At 36.3% G+C, this 21,305-nt stretch overlaps 2 protein-coding genes across 2 annotated transcripts; both read left to right on the top strand.

Moving 5' to 3' along the window:
- Positions 1-1,183: 1,183 nt before the first annotated feature.
- On the top strand, positions 1,184-2,122 carry LOC125833873 (uncharacterized). Its single transcript, XM_049513026.1, has one exon. The coding sequence runs from the start codon at positions 1,184-1,186 to the stop codon at positions 2,120-2,122; it is 939 nt and encodes a 312-aa protein (XP_049368983.1).
- Positions 2,123-4,058: 1,936 nt separating this feature from the next.
- Positions 4,059-20,128, top strand: LOC125833897 (putative transcription elongation factor SPT5 homolog 1). The gene is made up of 22 exons (XM_049513045.1): positions 4,059-4,466; positions 8,834-9,072; positions 9,423-9,569; positions 9,693-9,854; positions 9,936-10,019; positions 10,315-10,385; positions 10,474-10,834; positions 10,929-11,081; positions 11,172-11,269; positions 11,369-11,417; positions 11,489-11,641; positions 11,733-11,876; positions 11,989-12,085; positions 12,267-12,425; positions 12,676-12,724; positions 12,797-12,891; positions 12,984-13,053; positions 13,535-13,589; positions 17,337-17,454; positions 17,551-17,694; positions 18,285-18,385; positions 19,693-20,128. Exons 1-22 carry the CDS (start codon positions 4,142-4,144, stop codon positions 19,936-19,938), a joined length of 3,120 nt encoding a protein of 1,039 aa, XP_049369002.1. The 5' UTR covers positions 4,059-4,141; the 3' UTR covers positions 19,939-20,128.
- The last annotated feature ends 1,177 nt before the right edge of the window (positions 20,129-21,305 follow it).

Here is a 21,305-nt window from a genome sequence, read left to right as displayed (position 1 = left end):
ATTTGATCCAACGAAAAGGACTCCAATCTTGAACTATCATCCAAATGATCGTGATGTAATTAGGAGAGCATACCTCCGACAAGGTCCTTGTCAACCTGAGAATCATATTTTTCCTCAAACAGATTTTTATGGAGATATGCGTCGTTTTAATCCTGAATGGTTTAAAGAGTATCATGATTGGTTGGAATATAGTGTAACTAATGATGCAGCATATTGTTTGAATTGTTATTTGTTTAAAGATGATAACATTCATTAAGGTGGAGGTGAAGTATTTTCTACTGTAGGGTTTAAGAGTTGGAATAAGAAGAAAAGTTTTAAGCAACATATTGGTGGGCCGAATAGCACTTATAATCAGGCAAAAAAGAAAAGTGAAGATCTAATGCGACAACAACAGTCTATTATATCTGCATTTGAGAGACAATCTGATCAAGTTAAGCATGAGTATTGGCTTCGCTTGTCTGCCTCAATTGATGTAGTAAGACTTCTTTTGAATCAAGGATTTGCATTTCGGGGTCATGATGAATCTAAATCATCACTTAATAGAGGTAATTTTCTTGAAATTCTCTCATGGTATGCGAAACATTGTGATAAAATTTATGATTATGTATTGGAACGTGCTCCTCAGAATGACCAAATGACTTCTCCAATGATTCAAAAAGATATTGTCACTGCATGTAAGATAGAAACCATCAAAGCTATTATCCAGGAATTAAATGGTGACTATTTTTCTTTATTGGTTGATGAATCTTTTGATGTGTCATGTAAGGAGCAAATGGCTATCGTTTTACGATATGTTGATCGAATGGGATTTGTGGTGGAGCGATTGATTGATATTGTACATGTTCAAGATACTAGTGCTTTATCTTTAAAGGGGGCAATTGTCAATGTACTTGCTCAACATTCATTGAGTCTATCCTATGTGCGCGGACAATGTTATGATGGGGCAAGTAATATGCAAGGCGAGATGAATGGCCTTAAAATGTTAATTAGGCAAGAAAGTATCTCAGTTCACTCTATTCATTGTTTTGCTCATCAACTTCAATTAACTCTTGTTGCAGTTTCTAAAAAATGTATTCAAGTGGGAGAACTTGTATTATTGGTTTCAAATGTTTTGGGAGCTTCTTTTAAGCGTATGGATAAATTTTGAGATTCTAAAAAAAAAAGAATTCAAGAGGCATTAGATATGGGTGAACTTACGACTGGTACCGGCTTGCATCAAGAACTTGGTCTTATAAGAGCCGGTGATACTCGTTGGGGATCTCACTACAAATCTTTTAGCAATTTTATTCTTATGTTTGGATCTATTGCTGATGTTCTTGATGCACTTGTTGTTGATGCATATTCTACCGATGAAAGAGCTAAGGCAACAGGATATCTCGAAGCTTGTCAAACATTTAAGATTGCTTTTATGTTGCATTTGATGAGAGATATCTTAGGAATCATAGATGAGCTCAATAAATCCTTGCAAAAGAAAGAACAAGATATTGCAAATGCTATGCTACTGGTTGAAGTAGCAAAAAGAAGGTTGCAAATGCTAAGAGATGATGGATGGGATGCACTTATTAATAAGGTATCCACATTTTGTATCAAGTATAACATTTTGTTACCTAATTTTGATGAGCCATATGTTAATTCTGGAAGATCAAGGCGTAAACCTTCCGATTATACGGTCTTACATCATTATCGTGTTGAAGTATTTTGTAAGATTATTGATTGGCAGCTTCAAGAACTCAATGATCGTTTCAATGAGGTGACTACTGATTTGCTTCATGGAGTTGCTTCTTTGAATCCAGTTGACTCATTTTCTAGTTTTAACATCAGAAAAATAATGAGAATGGCTAAGTTATATCCTGATGACTTTGATGAGTTTAGTATGAATGCTCTTGAGAATCAACTTGCCACTTACATTATTGATGTTCGTGATATGGATGAAAGGTTCTCCAATCTTAATGGACTTTGTGATCTCTCAAGAAAATTAGTTGAGACAAAGAAGAACCTAAACTTTCCTCTTGTATTCCGCTTAGTGAAATTTGCTTTGCTTTTACCAGTTGCCACTGCATCCGTTGAAAGAACTTTTTCGGCAATGAAGTTTATTAAAAATGCCTTGCGGACGGATGAATGATGAGCTTTTGAGCGGTTGTCTAGTTCCTTTTGTAGAAAAAGATGTATTTATTAATATTTCTAATGATACTATTGTAAAAACATTTCAAGAGATGAAACCACGTCGAGTACGGTTGTAATAATGTAATTGTGTTTTGCTTTTATTAGTAAAATTTATTTTGTTGAGTTTTTTGTGTGCATACTACTTTATATTTTGACACTATCTAAATCCTGGCTCCGCCACTGTAAACAATAATCAAATTTTTGGGGGGGGGGGATATATATTCTCCATACACTTCATTTTATGTATTTATTTATTATCAATACATGTAGTATTTTTCTAGTTCCCTCATTCATAAAATAGGTAATATGCTATTTGTATATGTGAGTATATAAAATTTTGAAACAAACTTTTTCTATTGTCATGTTTTTAAATTGTAATACCAATGTTTTCAGCAATTTTTTTCCTACACAATCTTGGTATTAAATATTACTATCTTTTATTAAAATATTAAATATCGCTAACTAAGAATAATATTTAAGTAATTAAATTTGATTTTTTTCTAATAGAGAAATGTGCTTTTGTTTGAAAATGGGCTTTATATATGGGATGGATCAAAGACGATCCATGTTAATTATTGTAATAGTTTTCATCCATTAAAATATAACAAAGACATTATAATAGCATGAAAGTGATTATGTAATCCAAAAACAGTTGGTGATTTAGAATTCTTAAATATAACAGATTGGAATAGAGCAGCAAGTTGTAAACATTTTTGAAACCTTTGCTTGAAGAAAGATTGACTATGGATCAAATGAATTTATGTATATTATATCGAGGAGTTGGGGGTGGAGGGGTGGGGGGTGGAGCTTACTGTTTGGCACGCAAATAATGCTCCCTAAACATCTTGGATGATGAATAAGATGCTCAAGATTAATGAATTTTTTGAATCTACTGAATATAAGGAATAAAAAGTGATTTATGATAAAATCTAGTACAAAACTAATATATTTTAAACTGAGAGGAGACTACATCAAAATAGACTAAATAAGGCTAAGTGTATAACAATCATGGAACCTTAAAATAAAAGTTTGTACTATTTCTAGCTTCTTGAAAGAGACTGTTGAGCATAAACAAATCAGTGAGACGAAAACTATTTCTGATACTTTTTATGTGCTATGTATCAATTTGGACGAGACATTGAACATTATATTCTTTAAATGTTTATATTCTGCTGGCAACATAAGACACGGTGCTACTATGAATGAACATTCAAAGGTGCTCAATGAATCAGAAAGAAAAAATACGTTGAAAAAAATAGTTATACGAAAAGTATATCATCATAGACAATCTTATACAAATTGTCACAAACATGCTGTTTGTATTCAATATGGCAGGAAAAGAATACCAAGATCTTAAATAGAAACAAAGAAACCCTCAAATACTCTTGAGAGTCATCATTCTAGTTATTCATTGTAGAGTCACTGACTTTTATCACCTGAGATCAAAATTAACTACACTTAACTATTATTCTTAGGAGATAATTTGAAAAATGATAGATTGCCAAAAAAAAGAGAGTAAAAGTAGAATAAAAGATAGTCCTATGTTGACAAGAACGAGCTTTTTCACACAAAATGCTTCGCACCCAACTACTTGTAGATCGATTGAAAAAAGCAATTAATATTATATATAATTACCTAGATAATGTAGTATGTGAATCTTTGTTGAATAGTGTTGGGTTGTCCAATACTTTTCAGTAATAAAATCAATTAAATTACCAAATAAAAGAAGAAGAAAAGTAACAAAAATGTATATTTTAAGGACTATTTTGAGTTTAACTACAAACTTGAGGGAGTATTTTGTTATTTTTCTCCATTGTTTTCCTTTACACTTATCAAATCTTCTTCTCCCTCTCACCTAGGGTTCCATCACCCTATACAATCCAGTGAACCCTTCCCATTTCAACACTTGGACCTACACAGAATTTCGAAAATCTCCTTATAACTCAACAAAGCTCTCCAAATTCGAAGCAATTCCGATATGCCGCGCCAACGGGACTACGACGACGACGACGATGAACCAGAGGAGGAAGAAGATGACGTGTATGAAGAGGAGGAGGAGGAGGAGGAAGAGGACGATAGAGGGAAGGCTGGACGCAAACGGCGTAGATCAGATTTTATTGATGATGCGGCGGAGGAAGATGAGGATGAGGATGAGGACGATGATGATGAAGATTATGGCGGTGGAGGTGGAGGCGGAGGAGGTGGCAGAAGACGACCTAAAAGGAGGACTGGTTCGGAATTTTTTGACCTAGAAGCTGCTGTAGATAGTGATGAGGATGAGGAGGAAGAAGAAGGCGAAGATGGTTAGACTTACTATCTATTCCGTTTCCTTTTGGTTGTTCATTTGATTTATAGCTTGATTTGTTTAGTTGCCTGCATAGAATGAAAAATTCATCATAAAAATGGATTGAAAATATTTTTAAAAAATAAAATTGGAATTGGGGATAAGCAGATGAAGTAGGATCGGAATAGGTGGAGAGTTCTATTTTTCATTAACACGGTCTGTCAGATCTTTTAGGGTCAATTTGAACATATGTTTTAAGCTGAACTTGCGAAATCTTTTGTTTTTGAAATTGAAGTCCGGAAAAGAAGTTGGTTGAAGTTTAAGTTATATTGAAACATGTCTTGACAGTATAAATCCCTTTGTTGTGGCCTCTCCTTATCAAATGATCAAAGGCCTCTCCTTTTCAAATGATCTTCATCAGTGGTTAAGCTTACAGATGAAGGCAGTATGCTGAAGAATTCAGCAACCTGATTCAGCTCCAATCATTTGTGTTTCGTCTGAGTTTTGTATTCCAACTGTTGCCTGCCAAACATTCTGTTACGTGAATTCTTTGTCAAGTACGAATCTTAATATTATTCTCTAAGGCGTAGATATCCCAACCATTTATCTTGCGAAAAAGATATTGTTTCTTTCAATTAGCCAATTTTATTTCACATTTATCCACTACTCCTTGTCAAATAAGTTCAGATTTTGCTTGTGCCGCCAGAAGAATCCGAGGTAACTAGTATGAAGAAACTTTGTTTAGCATCCTAAAATTTCAACAACATTCAAATCTTGAGTTGTGTTCAATGGGATTATTCTGCTCCTGGTCCTGTTTAAGCACACATAGTATCAGCCTCAAATATCTTAATTGACTCACTTCCGTTCACAAAATTTAAGAGAATCATCTGTATAGACAAGATGTGAAATAAAGAGGTCATTATCCTGTCTGCATTTTCACTCTGAAACCACCAATTCAGCTTTCTGAACTGTAAAGTTGATTGTTTTATCAAGTCCATCCATTGCCAATTAGAATAGGAAAGGAGAAATGTGATCTCATTGTGTGAGGCCTTGTTGGGAAGCAAAGAAAACCTGTGATGGTCCGATTATTAGTACAAAGAGCCCGAGAACGTGAAAGTGGTCATAATGTCATATAAGGCCAAATCCAATTCATCATTTTCTTGTCAAAGACTAAACCTTTAACAAGAGTTCCCTATTCACATGGATGTATGCCTTCTCAAAATCAAGTTTGCACATTATACCTGGTAATGGTATCTTCTCGCCCAGCCTAGTCGAGACATTCATTAGCGGTTAAAGCTGCATCCATGGTTTGCCTCCCTTTCAAGAATGCGATATGACTACTGAACACTAATTTAGGCATCACCCTTCAACCTTTCAGCGTGAATTTTAGCCACAATATTTTCGAAACTACCAAGTAGACTTATAATTCTACAATCTCTCAATTCTCTAACCACACTCTTTTTAGGGATAAGAAGTATAAAGGTGATATTAAAGCTCTTCTCAGATTCCTCGTGGAAATATATTAAGGCCTCTATAGTATCCTCTTTCAAGCAATTCCGGCACTTTTGGAAGAACCCGATAGTATACCCATGTGGCATTGGAGCTTTGTGACTAGCGCATTGCTTTATTACTTACTTCAAGGAACTCCTTTTCAAATGACTTTTGAAGCGAAATATTCTTTTCATCGGTGATCGTAGGAGTTAGTCTTAATTTGATTGTAGGTCGCTAAGTTTCAGTCTTCAAAATGAACTTTGATAAGAATCCAAAAATTCATTTATATCTCCACTGAATCCTCTAATATTGTTCCATCCACTTCTATCACATCAATATGATTACTCATTCTGTTAGCATTGACCATTTTTTGAATAAAAACTTGGTATTTCTATCTCTCTGCTTTAGCCATGAACATGCTGACTTCTTTCTCCATGATATCTCCTCTTATTTTGCTGTCTCTTTCATCTCCATTTGGATGTTGGCCTTTTCTTAATTCAGCTTCAATCAAATCTATGTTTTCCATAAACCTATCCAAACAGTTCGGTTATATTTAACACCTTTGGATAAAAGGTAATTATTTGACATTTGACTTGGGATAGAAGACCTCGCCATTACACAATAAGAGTATGCAGTGTAATGACACTGGTGGTATAATAAGATGAAATCTGTGGACAGCTATAATTAAAGCAAAATATGGTCAATTGAGCAATATTCACAAGCCAGAGCACCTCACCTCATGATACAGGTCCTTGGAAGCATATCTTTGAACTGTGAGAGGATTTCTAGTTCAATTCAACATTCATGTTAGGTAATAGATGGATCACACATATCATTCTGGAATAATGGAAGTGGCATTGAATAAGGAGCTTCATAATTTATATGCACTGGCAAACAACCAAGAGGCTAATGTCGAATAAAATTGGCAGCACAACAATAGTGACCTACTACTCAGGAGGAACATTCAGGTGTGGAAGATGAATGAGATATGGACTTGTTTGTTAAACTAGCAGGGGTTTTCCAAACCCTCAGGTGGAGGATAAGTTACTATTGGGGGACTCAAAAAGATGGAACATTCATTGTGGCGAGACACTATCTACAACTCTGCTCCACAAGGAGTTGATTGCCAAGTGGACAAAACCACCCACTAGAGTGATCTGCTTTAGCTGGGTAACATTATTTGAAATCTGCCTTTTATCAAATTAACCTTAGGGGGAGGAGCACTCAGACATGAAACGGGTGTTATTTGTGCCAGATAGAGTTAGAAAGTGTTGAACACTATTCCTGCATTATACAGTAGCAGCATGTTCTTCTCCTTTCTCCTTTTTGAACTAACTTGGGTCATGCGTAATGGTATCAAGAAAGCATATGCAAGCTGGTGTTCATGATGCGTCTGAAATGAGAAATCATAGATGTTTTGATGGGTTCTCAGCTTCAAATTGTGCTCTAAAAGCAACGTGCTTAACTTATTTAGCTGGCTCAATCAAGCTCCTGTAACTAGTTGCTATTTTTGGAATGTGTTTCTTCCTTGATATTAAACTACACTAGGGGTGGACATAAATACCGGAAAACTGAAAAACCGAACCGACCTAATTTGGTTCTTCGGTTTATCGGTTCGGTATTATTTTTTCAAAAGTTCGGTTCTTCAGTTCGGTGTAAGGGTCTCAGAACTTCGTTGCATCGAAGAACCGAATTTTCATTAATTTATATATATATATGAACAAATCATTAATAAATGGGCATTCTCTTAACTAAAAATAAAAAGTCAACTAACAATTAAATCATTAATGAACAAATCAAAGTAGCAAAATGTACAATTCAATAGTTAACTTCAATTTTTATGACAAGGGAAACCCGCAGCCGTTACCCTTTGGGTGCGCACAGGGTAAAACCCCCGCTCCTATGCAATAGCTCGCAAACCACATAGGAGAGGTAACCCACACTAGGCAAGCCCGGTGTGACGAGCTCGACCTAGAAGGCAAACCCCTTGCTTTCGCTGGCAAGGAGTTTCAAACTTGAGACCTCCAACATGGAAGTCCCAAGCCCAAACCACTGGGCCACCCCGAAGGGTAGTTAACTTCAAATATTAATTCCCAAGAGGAACAAAAACATATTTTTATCAATGTACGTTATGTAAAGGAACTCGTCTTCGTCCTTGTTTTTCTTGAGAAGTAGTTGGAGGCACAATGTTCTTGACAAAGATAAATATAGTCTTTTAGTTAGAACAATAAGTGTTCCGTGGCGAAACACATCATTCGGTAGCATACTTTTAAATTTAAGTATCTTATACTTTGATTTTGTCCTCATTTTATTTTTCATTCGCACCGAAAAACTGTCTTGAAAACACCGAACTAAACCGAATCGAAGTAGAAAAACCGAACCGAACTGATTTAATATATGGTGCACACTTTTCTAAAATCGAAAACCGAAGAACCGAACCGAAGTTTGATAAAACCGAACCGAAGAACCAAACGCCCTCCCCTAGACTACACTAGTTTTTGCTTACATGAGCAAACACACACTCTTTCTCCGTTGCAACATCTTCTTGATGTTTTTGAATGTAACTTTTCTACTTCCCCCCAAAAAGGATATTATCTAACTAGTGTCACATATACTTTCTGGGTTAGCTGTTGTAGCTGTGACACTTGCCTTGGGGAAATCTTTAGTTCGAGATGCTATGTACAGTTTATTTGCAGTCTACAATGTACTGCTGGAATTTCTTGTCCAGTCTATGAGTTTGAAAGCTGGTGTGACCTGAGTTTGTCTCTGTTTAGAATAAATTTAAGGGGAACTTATTTTCTAAACGGAGTAATAACTTCGAGCTTTTCTTGTGGTATCTTTCTCCCTGCATTGTCTTTTATCTGTTGGTGTTGATTGTTAGATTTTCTTTTGCAGATTTCATAGTAGATAGTGGAGCAGATATACCTGACGAGGATGGTGCCAGACGTGAATATCGTCACCGACTGTTGCCGCATGAGGACCAAGAAGAAGACCTTGAGGAGCTTACGAGAAGCATTAAGCAAAGATATGCAAGGTCACCTCATGTTGAGTATGATGAGGAAGCAACAGATGTTGAGCAGCAAGCTCTCTTGCCATCTGTCAGGGACCCAAAGCTCTGGATGGTGAAATGTGCGGTATGGTGTTGGCGTTCTGCCGTGAAGTTCAGCATTTTATTATTTTTTAAAATTACAGTGGTGTCCATGGTATCTTATGCAACCTCACTATTCCATCAGTTACCTGCTACTTCCACTAACATGGGTACCAAGTAACTCTGCCCACAAAGGCTTAGGCAAAAGGAAAGAAATCACCTAGTATTTTTAGGCTCCGCTAGGATTTAATCCGAGATATTGTGGTTCTTCTCCTACTTCATTGATCACTGGGCTGGGCCACTCCCTTGTGTGCTTAGGCATTTTTATATTTCTTTGTATTTTTTTTCAACCTTCACATTTTGTCTTGTAATTTGTTGCTACATCATGTTTTGTAGATTGGCCGTGAGAGAGAGGTTGCGGTTTGCCTAATGCAAAAGGCAATTGATAGAGGACCTGAATTGCAAATTCGATCAGTTGTAGCCCTTGATCATCTTAAGAACTATATATACATAGAAGCGGACAAAGAAGCCCACGTGAGGGAGGTATGTCATAGATGATACAGTATGCTCTATTTTGGCTTATATTTATGTGACTCATTAAAATAATGTGTCGATCATGTAACCATCCAATAACCCGATTATTTGTATCATGCCTATATGCTACAGGCGTGCAAGGGTATGCGCAATATATATGCCTCCGCAAAAATTATGCTGGTCCCCATAAAAGAGATGACTGATGTCCTTTCAGTTGAAAGCAAAGCGGTTGATCTTGCCAGGGATACTTGGGTCAGAATGAAGATGGGAACTTACAAGGGAGACCTTGCAAAGGTTGTCAAGTATTCTGCATTTTATGTTGTTATGAGTAAATTTGGAAGTTCTGCTCTGATATTTTATCTTTCTGCTATGTAGGTTATGGACGTAGATAATGTGAGACAGAAAGTCGTTGTGAAATTAATCCCAAGGATTGATTTACAGGCTCTTGCAAACAAGTTGGTATGTTTATTTGGTTGGTCATTGTATTTTAACTCTTATAGTCGTTAGTTGATAGGTTCTGTATTCTTGAAATACATGAGCAGTAAATGTTAATGTTGTAAGAACCTATTGAATTCCTTATCTCATTAAAGGGATTGTTGAAACCTGGCTGACTTGTACATCTTTGTAGATTCACAGCATTATATAAAGCTGTTTTTTGGCAATTATTAAAATTGTGCTCACCTATCCAAAACAAATGTTTCTTGTTGAAAGAAACAGTTGACGTTCCTTCTTGCATGTTGTATTGCTTTTGTAGGAAGGGAGGGATGCTCCAAAGAAAAAGTCATTTATTCCTCCACCACGCTTTATGAATATCGATGAAGCAAGGTAATTGTTCCTTGGTGTCTCTAGTTGCAATAAGAGCACAAATAATGGTCTATATTGAATTGTTAAATCTATTTCTCATTGATTGCAGAGAGATGAACCTACGTGTGGAACGTAGGCGAGACCCGATGTCAGGTGACTATTTTGAGAATATTGGAGGTATGATGTTCAAAGATGGTTTCTTGTATAAGACAGTGTCAATGAAGTCAATCAGCACCCTGAACATACAGCCAACTTTTGATGAACTTGAGAAATTCCGGCAAACTGGTGAGGGTGGGGATGGCGATATGGCTAGCCTATCTACTTTGTTTGCAAATAGGAAAAAAGGTCATTTTATGAAGGGTGACCGCGTTATTGTGGTGAAGGGGGATCTCAGAAACTTGAAAGGCCATGTTGAGAAAGTCGAAGAAGATACTGTTCATATCAGACCAAATCAGAAAGACCTTCCTTTGGTAATATTCTCCTTCTTTAAATACGAATGTTTCATGAATCAAGTGTCTCAGATGGAGTGAGTACTGTCATTTTATTAACTTACTTTGGGAGCAGACTTTGGCTTTTAGTGACAAAGAGCTATGCAAGTACTTTGATCTTGGAAATCACGTGAAAGTAGTATCTGGTTCATCTGAAGGTGCAACCGGTATGGTTGTCTCTGTTCAGGGACATGTGGTTAACCTGGTATCAGATACAACAAAGGAGCTTGTAAGTTGAGCATACATGGTAATTTGAGATCTCTAATCTGAAGTCTTCAGACCAATGGTGATTCAACTTTTTTTATTTTTGATACTGCAGCTCCGTGTATTTGCCGATAATGTTGTTGAGAGCTCTGAAGTAACATCTGGTCTCACTCGTATTGGGGAATATGAGCTCCATGATCTTGTAATACTAGAGTAAGCATTTAGCTTCTTATGAGAGTAAACAGGACATGAAACAGTGTAGTCCTTTTTGAACCAACAGCTAAATTTCTTAATTGATTACATTTTCTGCAGCAATAAGAGCTTCGGTGTGATTATTCGTGTAGACAGCGAAGCCTTCCAGGTGAGTACTGTAGTTTGAGGTTGAAATTATTCTGCTAATTGTGTTGCTCACATTTGGGTGATGTTATATAGGTCCTTAAGGGTGTGCCTGATAGACCTGAAGTAGCACTTGTTAGACTTAGAGAGATCAAAGCGAAAGTTGAAAAGAAAGGGAATGCCCAAGATCGGTATAAGAACCACTTGGCGGTGAAAGACGTGGTAAAAGTTCTTGAGGGTCCTTGTAAAGTGAGTATTGGCTTTTCTAAGAACTTTCTTGTGACTGACATTGTTTATACATTTTGTATGTTGTTGTTATAACTATTCTTCATACTTATAGGGAAAACAAGGTCCTGTAGAACACATCTTCAGAGGAGTTGTTTTTATTTATGATCGTCATCACCTTGAGCATGCTGGGTATATTTGTGCCAAAACCCAATCTTGTGTGTTGGTTGGTGGCTCACGGGCAAATGGTGATAGAAATGTATGTATAATATTTCTTGCTTCTGGAAGTTTAAGCTCACTGTTGCTTTTGCAATTCTATCTTAACAATTGTCTTGCTGGCGAATATTTTTCTTACAATGGAACTCCTCTAGGGTAACCCCATGTCATCAAGATTTGCGCATATGAGAGCTCCACCACGTGCTCCTCAATCTCCAATGAGATCATCTAGAGGTGGTCCACCTATGAGTTGTAAGTTTCTGATAATGGTGATATCTGGATGTTGTAAGTTACTTTTTTAAAAAAAAATTGTTAACGTGTGGAGCCCTGATCGTCCGATGTCTATTATTAAATGCTATTTATTACAATTTCTATCTTTATTTTGTTCTTCATTCAATTATTAGTCTCAACATTTATGCTTGGCGTGTTCTAGATGGAGGCAGACATAGAGGTGGAAGAGGGCAGGATGCTTTAGTTGGAGCTGATGTGAAAATTCGCCTTGGACCATTCAAAGGTTGTAAAGGGCGTGTTGTTGACATCAAAGGAACTTCAGTCCGAGTTGAACTTGAAGCCCAGATGAAAGTTGTTACAGGCAAGTGTTTCTTCAATGTTGAGAATGACCCTCATTTTTTCTGAGTTTTTTTTTTTTTGGGGGGGTGGGGGTGGGGGGGATTTGTTAAATGCTAAGGGTCCTCTTTTGGAAATTTTGTGGATGGAGGCTTTGTCTTGAATCCACTTTTTGGACAGTCATCCAAATTTAGGGCGTGCTATTCTTTTTGAAGTGTTTGTTTGTTCAACTTTTGACTGCTTTCATTCATTGCTGACTGCAATGTTTCCTGCAGTTGATCGCAACCATATCTCCGATAATGTTAACGTGTCAGTGCCGTTCAGGTAAGTATATTTCCATTCTAAAATTTGGGTTATTTTTCGTGTTCATTGTCTAACAATTTTTTCTGTTTGCAGGGAACCATCTAGATATGGTTTGGGAAGTGAAACACCATCACATCCTTCAAGGACTCCACTGCACCCATTTATGACACCTATGAGAGATCCTGGAGGTCCATTATTCTGCTGCCCTGTTCCAATAGTGTTTTTCATTCTTTTCCCCCCCAGCTGTTTGACTTTAGCTCCTCATTATTTTCCTCTATAGCAACACCTATCCATGATGGCATGAGGACGCCAATGCGTGACAGAGCATGGAATCCAATGAGTCCACCTAGGTATGTTGTTTCACTGGCGAAAATAAGCCCAATGACTCAAGGTTTTGAAAATAGAATGACAGCCATGTAATCTGCCTAGTTCTTATTTGACCTTAAACTAATCACGAACACACATGAAGACCAAAGATCAGCAATCACTGTATCTAGTAAATGCACAAAAGCTTTCAAGTTTAAGGCTATAATTTTAAAACTTCCAGCCACACAAAGAGGAGAAATTTACACGCGACTTGTAAATTTTCCCTCTTTTGTATGACTATAAGTTATAGAATTATGGTCTTGAACTTGAAAGCTTCTGTGCATTTGCTAGATATAGTGAATGCTGATTTTTGATCTTCATGTGTGTTAGTGATTACACTTTAAGTGGCATGCTCTTGCTTTAGATTGATCTTGCTATTTTAGTTTGTTGCTTTTACTGCCATAGATTTAGTGAATTGCAATTCCATTCTCTTTATATTAAATGGTTGCAATGGCACACTGACAGGGATAATTGGGAAGAGGGAAACCCTGCTTCCTGGGGGTCAAGTCCGCAATATCAGGTTTTCACACTTTCCACTTTATTTCTATATAAACTGTACTTTTCTCTTTAATGTGATTTAGTGTTCGTGTAAATCGTAGGTAGAGGAAATGACCTTAGATAGGAGGTTGTGGAGGACACAAATTAGGTCACATTGTCTTGCTATCTGTCCATACTAGTAATCGTATTATTGCTCATGTAGTTTCTTGTACTTCGGTTATCGAAGTATTTTGCTTTGTTATGCTTTCACTTCCATTACTTCTTTTCTGGACTACTTTGGATTGTTTTTCCTTGAGCCGAAGGTCTACTGGAAACCACCTCTTTACCTCTGAGGATAGAGAGTTAGGGTCAAGTCTGCATACTTCTTACTCTCCCTAGACCCCACTTTTGTGTGACTACACTTGCTGTTGATATTATAATTTCTCCTGAGAGTGCAAACTATCCCACAAAGTTACAGTGCTCTCTCTAGTCCCACTAGCCTCTGATGTTTCTCCATCTATTAGGCCTTAATTCTTTGATAATGACACTATTATCTCCTTCATTTTTTAATTTTCTAACAACATAATACATTGGCCTTCCACATGTGAATATATATTTTTTTGGTAGCATCTATTTCGATCGTTGATTCAACCCTCTGACATTCCATGATATAATGCTGACTTTGGGTCAGCAGATCTGGACCCAATTTCTTTTTATTGAATAAGAGGGCTTTTCACTGAATAATGTTCCCCCATGGCAAGTCACGTGGGTATTCCAACCTCGGGAGGGCCTCCACATCATACCTATATCACCTTGAAATGCTACTCTGTACTATGTGTGTCTTCTATTACCCGCTGGTCTGTTGTTCTCTCTCTTCTGGCAGCTCCGATACTGATTTTTACAGGAGCTTCACACCAAATTTGAATCTCAGAGACAATACCTTCACTTTCTACCTTCACCACTGTTGGGACTTTGTCGCCGTCACCCCTAACCATTAGTCTTACCCATTTCAAGTGATTTCTCAACTCCGTCTCTTCTTCAGTTTGAATCCAGCCACCACAGAGGTCTCCGATCTCCTTGAAAACCTTTTGGACCATTACTGAAGGGTAAGACCTATCAATCTGATCCAGACTTGATTCACCTCATCATGTCTTGGAGCAGATCTCACCGTCGGCAACCACCATTGCAGGTTGAGTTTGTGTTTTTTCCGGTGCCAATCACCTCTCACAACATTCTCTGCTTCCAACTTAGAAGAGAACTCGAACATGAATAAATTTTGGCCCATTTCATAAATATTGATTCCAGATGACTGCTGCTTATGCATCTTCGTATTTCTGACTAAGTAGGTATGTAGGAAATGTCTTCCGAGAGAGAGCATAGAACTTCCATCTTTTCACAAAGTTACCCTTAACTTTCATGCCTACTTTAGAGATGCACATAGCTAGAGCATCGTCTTCCTGTTGAAAGAAGTTGTTGAAAGAAGTTCTTCTGAATCAAGACATTATGTTCCATTTTATTTTTTTAATTATTTATATTCCATTTTAATTGTCGCTCTTAACTCTTTTCACACCTATTTCATTAAAAAAACTCTTTTCACACCTATTAAGAGAAACAATAAATATAAGATATGGTTTTACTAAGTTACCCCTATTTATTAGATATATTAGATGTTTCTTGAGCAGTATTAAGTAGTTCTTTAATTTAAGGTTTTTTTTTTGACAACAATTTCTAATTTTTTTTTCTTGAATTCCTAAAACGATAATTATTTTGTGACAATTATTTTAAATGGGATGAAGGGAGTATATACCTTATACAATTAGAGTCCATGCTTACAAACAACATTAATTGCACGTATTAAATTCCAAAAACCTTTTCAAGCCCCTTAAAAGCTAAATAAGGGTGTAGTTGGAAATAATTACTAAGTTTTGTTTTGAATTCCTAAATCGATAATTATTCTAGGACGATTGTTTTTTGTTAAACGATAATTAAAATGGGACGGAGGGAGTGTATATACCTTAAGAGGCGGTTAGGAAATGGATTTTGACCTAACTCAACCCGAAAAGCTAGCTCATGAGGAGAGGTTGCCAAGACCTTGTAAAGAGACCAGCCATACCTTAAACCATTAATATGGGGGTCTTCACCCCACCATTACACCCAGGGTTGGTAGAACATGTGCAATTTTAATATAGGGGTCCAACATTGGGAAACAAGGAATTGGGATGGGTCATGCTTTGATACCAACAACAACAAAAACATATCCAGTGAAATCCCACAAGTGGGGTCGGGGGAGGGTGAAATGTAAGCAAACCTTACCACTACCTCCACAACCGTACCACTACCTCGTGGAGGTAGGGAGGTTGTTTCCAAAAGACCCTCGACAATAAATCTAGGTGTACAGCCCCCAAGGCCTAGCTCAAGTGGCAAAAGGTGGAGGATTTGTGGCTTAGGTCGCAGGTTCAAGCCCCACACCATGCAAAGCGAAGCCCGGTATTTAAGTGGAGAAGGGTAGAGGGGCGGGCCCATTATCCACCGAGTTTAGAAGGCTGTGATTGGTCCAAAGGACGGGTCACAGACGGATTTCTCGGTTATAAAAAAATAAAATAAAATCTAGGTGTACAAAAAGAGGACAATGAGGAAAATATAGCAAGTAACTTGTAAGCAGAGCAAAGTCTGCTATAAAGAAGCAAAACAACAATAATGTAGTGCAATAATCGAATCACACTAAACAACATACTAGGTTGGGTTATTGTAAACAATGATAAACAATTAAACATCGAGAAATACCAAAAACAAAACTACAATCATACCACTAGTACAATAACAAACACCAACCACCACAAGCAAGATAAATGAAAAAGTCTCACATCGCCGATCAATGAGATGAATGGTTTCCTTATAAGGCTTGGATAATCCTTCCTTTGAGCTACCTTTTGGGTTGTGAGTTAGGCCCATGACCTAATTTTACATGATATCAGAGCAGGGCCCATCTCACCCTATGTTGGGCCCCTAAATTGAATTTGTCCACCCATTAGATATGCAGACCTGGGCTCAAGGTGGGTTGTTGAAAAATGAAAAAGTCTCACATCCAATGTTATCAGAGGTGCGATTAAAGCCCATCTTGAAGTGAGGCTCAAAACTTGTTGAGCGCTTCGCCTCGCTTAATGTGTGCTTCAGTGTCGTTATCAAGGTTCTAAGGCATACTTCCTTTGCCAATGAACCTCTTCTGAAGAGACGCACTAAACAATTGATATGTCACTTTATCACAATTATTTTTCAATTTCTTTGTTCATATATTTGTATCTATATCTTTGTACTTTTTCTCCCTTTGCGCCTTTTTTTAAAAAATAATTAAAACCCATGCTTTATTTGCGCTTTACGCTTGAAACCCCAATAGATCTTAAGAGTTGTTTTGCACTTTTGCTTTTGATAACATTGCCCAGTGCTCACATTGATGGTTAATGAGATGAGTAGTTTCCTTACTTGGGCAATCCTTCACCCATTGAGCTAGCTTGACTTTACGCCCAAGACCTAAGTTTACATCCTCCCTTAATCAGGACATTCTACCTTGTTGAAATGAGGAAAAAACAAGAAGTAAAATTTTAGTTAATTTTAAATTTCTAAATATTAGGAAAATAATTATATGACAATTCTGTCTAATGTGATTTTTTTTCAAGGAGCAAAAAAGGTGAACAACATTTCATTAAGGGGCTTCTTGCTTTTAAATATATATAGATTATCATGCTTTGTTCTCTTTCCAAAGAAAGATTATCATGCTTTGTTCATTTTTCAGCCATCTAGTCCTCGTTCAAGGGCGTATGAAGCACCTACTCCTGGTTCTGGTTGGACTAATACTCCTAGTGGTAATTACAGTGATGCTGGGACCCCAAGAGACAATGGTTCTGCATATGGTAACCTAAATTCTCATTTACAGGAGTGAAAGCTGCATTTTTTTCTTTGGGTCCTTGTATGGAGAATATAATGCCATTTTTCTTTGTTCCATGCAGCTAATGCTCCAAGTCCTTACTTGCCATCAACTCCTGGTGGACAACCACCAATGACACCAAGTTCAGCATATATACCTGGTACTCCTGGCGGGCAGCCAATGACTCCTGGAAGTGGTGGGCTGGATATGATGTCACCTATAGGAGGTGTGTCCCTTGTTCGCACAATAGTTTGTGTCTTTTGGAATGGCAAACCACTCAGAATAAATCTTACTGATAAGTTAAAATGAGAAGCATTTTACACTATTGAGCTGGTAAACTTGTGACCCACTGCAGATTTTATATATTTTACCCATAATCTCTTGTCTAGCGATAGAAAACATTTTTAGAGATCAGATGGTCTCTTGTTTGCCAAGTGATGAACTAGTGGGCCTCGTTATTCATATTCGTGCATTTTAATTCAATGTTAGTGTGTAATTATGACTTACATATTTTTGTTGATTTATAGATCATTGCAGTATTAAAATTGTCATTTAGCTTACTGTGTTCAATTTTTGTATTTTCTCAGTGGTTATAATGTCGAAATTGCTCTAATGTTAGTCCAAAATTGCAACGTGAGGAATGCAAATAAGTCCGAAAAGTTGCGTCTTTACTTGCACCATGATGATTTGGACATAGAGGAGAATGCCCTTTAATGTTATTCATCATTGCAAATTCATTTTATTATTTAATCTAGAAGAGCCTTAGGCAATACTATTTTCAACATTCAGTAATAGCTGGCAACTCTGAAATTGCAGGTGGGGATACAGAAGGTCCTTGGCTCTTGCCTGATATCTTGGTCAATGTACGAAAGTCCAATGATGATACTGTCATCGGAGTTGTCCATGAGGTGCTCGCGGTATGTATATCCTGCACTAATTTATCTCCCCCTTAGTTGGAGTTTGCTTCACATACTATGACCTGGTTGTGCATGTGATAAATATTAGTTCTCCCTCCGTCCCATTTATGTGATGGTGTTCGGATTTTGAGTCAAACGAATTATTCTTTGACCATAGGTTTTTCATGTCTTCTAATTATCTTGAATTATTAATTATTGCAACTTATAATACCTTTTACATAGTTTTCAAATATGTAATTTTGTTTCAAAAAACTAAAAGATATTGTCCAAATATAAGTTTGTTTGAATCTCGAAAAGCGAAAAGTGTCACATAAATTGAGATATAGGGAGCATTACATTTAAAGGTTTTTATTTTTAAAATAGTACATTTAGAGAGTGTTGGGAAGTGCATAGAAATCTCTTAACGACTTCCTGAGAAGATGCATTGCACATGTAAATACAACAACATACTAGTCGTGATCCTAGAAGTGGGGGTCCGGGGAGAGTGAGGTGTATGCACCCCTACCTTGTGTGAGGTAGAGAGGCTATTTTCAATAGATCCTTGATTTAAGAAAAGCGTTTTCAAAAATACCGTAGAAAAGACAACTACCAACAACAAAAAATAACCCAAGTAACAACAATAGTAATATAATATAATAATAGAACAATGATACTGATAAATGGACGAGGAAGCATGGTGCTCTAAGCTAGAAGAGCAATGCACATGTGAATATTAGTTTGAAAGTGATTATTGAATATGTATTCAAGGTATATCCTAAATAAGGGTTGTGAAAATGACGGATGTTAGAAAAATGAATATTTTTTCTCTAATTTTGCTGGATTAGATCTTGAACTTTGTAATTTCATTTTTACTGTATACTAAAAATATTTGTCCTATGTGTTCCAATTGTCATGCTCTCCGTACTGGGATGTTTCAAAATGATTGATATCTTACTAGTTCTACAACTTGCAAGCATTTAAATTCATTAAACTATCCACTCTTTAACTTTGATGCGATGCTCTCTTTTTGTTATTTAACCACATTTTTTCATAACGTTCTTCCATCATCAGTAATGTATATACAAGCCATTAAAGTGTGTGTGTATATATAGTCTAACGTATATAAAACTATGCTAATGGCTCTATACGTCATAACATGAGCACTTGTTATACATATTTCTAAAAAGGTGTCTGCTTTTATCAGAGGTTTGTTCTTCTGCTTTTTATGTATCTGGCTGTGAACCATAGTTAGAACTTTCTTTTCAAGGGAATAGTTTCATTTTTCATTGGAAAATTAACCAGTATTCTCTAACTTGCTTCTGGAGCAGGATGGTTCCTGTAGTGTTGGTCTTGGATCAAGCGGCAATGGTGATACTATCATTGCGCACCCAACTGAAATTGATATAATTGTACCAAAGAAGTCTGATAAAATCAAAATCATGGGTGGTCCCCAACGTGGTGCAACCGGTAAGCTTATTGGTGTTGATGGCACTGATGGGATTGTAAAGGTGGATGATACCCTTGATGTTAAAATTTTAGACATGGTACTTTTGGCCAAGTTAGCGCATGCATAGTGACTAGCAATTCTAGTTAGTGAACAAGTTGTGATCAATAGCAATAGTTTTGCATTTGTATTATATTTCGTGTCATGCTCATGAGTTTCAAGGGTTTACTTGCACCTTTATGTTTGAAAGGAACTATGTAAATGCATTTTCAAAAGAACTGTTTAAAAGGATTTTTCATGTTCAAGTGAAACGCAGGAGGCCATCGTCCATATCTTTTCTGATGTGTTGTTTATGTGAGTTTTAATTGAATGCCTCCAGTGGTCCTCTGTTGAAATTGTTATATTATTGCTACTTATGGCAGTTGTATGATTGTACAACAAATAATAATAGAGGGTGATCACTGAACTATTTGCGGAAAGGTCTCTAGTTTTTATGATACAGTGCAGCTTGGAAACTTCAAATTTCATGGATGATTTTATCTCGATCCCCACTTATTAAAAGATTGAAATCTTATATTAAAGTCAGTGACTTTTTCTTGTTGCTGTGTCAATGTCCCCATATTACATGGGGTTGTTTGGTACAAACATTGATAAAGCAAGGATTAGTAATGTAGGGATTATTTTTGTCAAGTGTTTGGTTTATTACTTTCTACTTAATCTTGTGTTTGGTTTAAAACTCTTCAAAAAATTCCTTTTACATTATACCCTTGTGTTTTTATGAGATTGTTTATTTCATGTAATTGGGTTAAAGTAGATAATCACCGGACAATATTAATTTTTTTTTTGTAGGATTTTCTATTTCATTTAACTAGTTAAGTTAAATACACACACTCACATCTAAAACTTATTAATGACACGGTGTATTTCTAATTTAAGGTGTGATGTACCACTAAGGAGATCCTTGATGACACGGTGTATTTCTAATTTTTTGTTGGTCAAATATATCTTAAACTTAATATAGATTTAAGACTACTTAAATTGTTCAATACTAAAGTTTATTAAAAAAAAATTAGTTTAAGTGGTTAATTGACAAACTACATTGAATAAAAAATTTCAAAAAGAAAATGGAGGAAAAATACTAGTGAAATAATTAAATTACACTAAACGGATTTGAAGAATTAAAAAGAAGATTTATAACCGTTCCAATATAAATAAAAAGGAAATCAAATTACAAAAGAAATTTAGGAAAAAGAATAAGGGGATAGTTTAGTCATTTAGGGTCTTATTCAAGGTTTGTTAAACATTGTATTAGTTATCCCTCCATTTTCTTGGAATAAAAGTGTATAAGCAATCCATGAATTAAATTAAATAAAGTAACCAAACAATGTACTCCCTCCGTCCCATTTTATGTGGCACTTTTCGGATTTCGAGATTCAAACAAATCTATCTTGATAGTGAATTTTTCATAGATCGTTTAAACATTTTGAATTATCAATT

The sequence above is a fragment of the Solanum verrucosum genome, unplaced genomic scaffold, assembly GCF_900185275.1.
Source record: "Solanum verrucosum unplaced genomic scaffold, falcon-dt-bn FXZP01000108.1, whole genome shotgun sequence".
NCBI classification, from domain to species: Eukaryota; Viridiplantae; Streptophyta; class Magnoliopsida; order Solanales; family Solanaceae; genus Solanum; species Solanum verrucosum.
Note: the sequence above shows the minus strand (reverse complement) of the source record. Positions and strands in the feature narration are given on the sequence as shown.

Coding starts and splice junctions, on each gene's coding strand:
- LOC125833873 (XM_049513026.1), top strand. CDS start 1,184: ATGGGTGAACTTACGACTGGTACCGGCTTGCATCAAGAACTTGGTCTT.
- LOC125833897 (XM_049513045.1), top strand. CDS start 4,142: ATGCCGCGCCAACGGGACTACGACGACGACGACGATGAACCAGAGGAG. Junction 9,855..9,935: donor ACAAGGGAGACCTTGCAAAG/GTTGTCAAGTAT, acceptor TCTGCTATGTAG/GTTATGGACGTAGATAATGT. Junction 11,642..11,732: donor TTCTTGAGGGTCCTTGTAAA/GTGAGTATTGGC, acceptor TCATACTTATAG/GGAAAACAAGGTCCTGTAGA.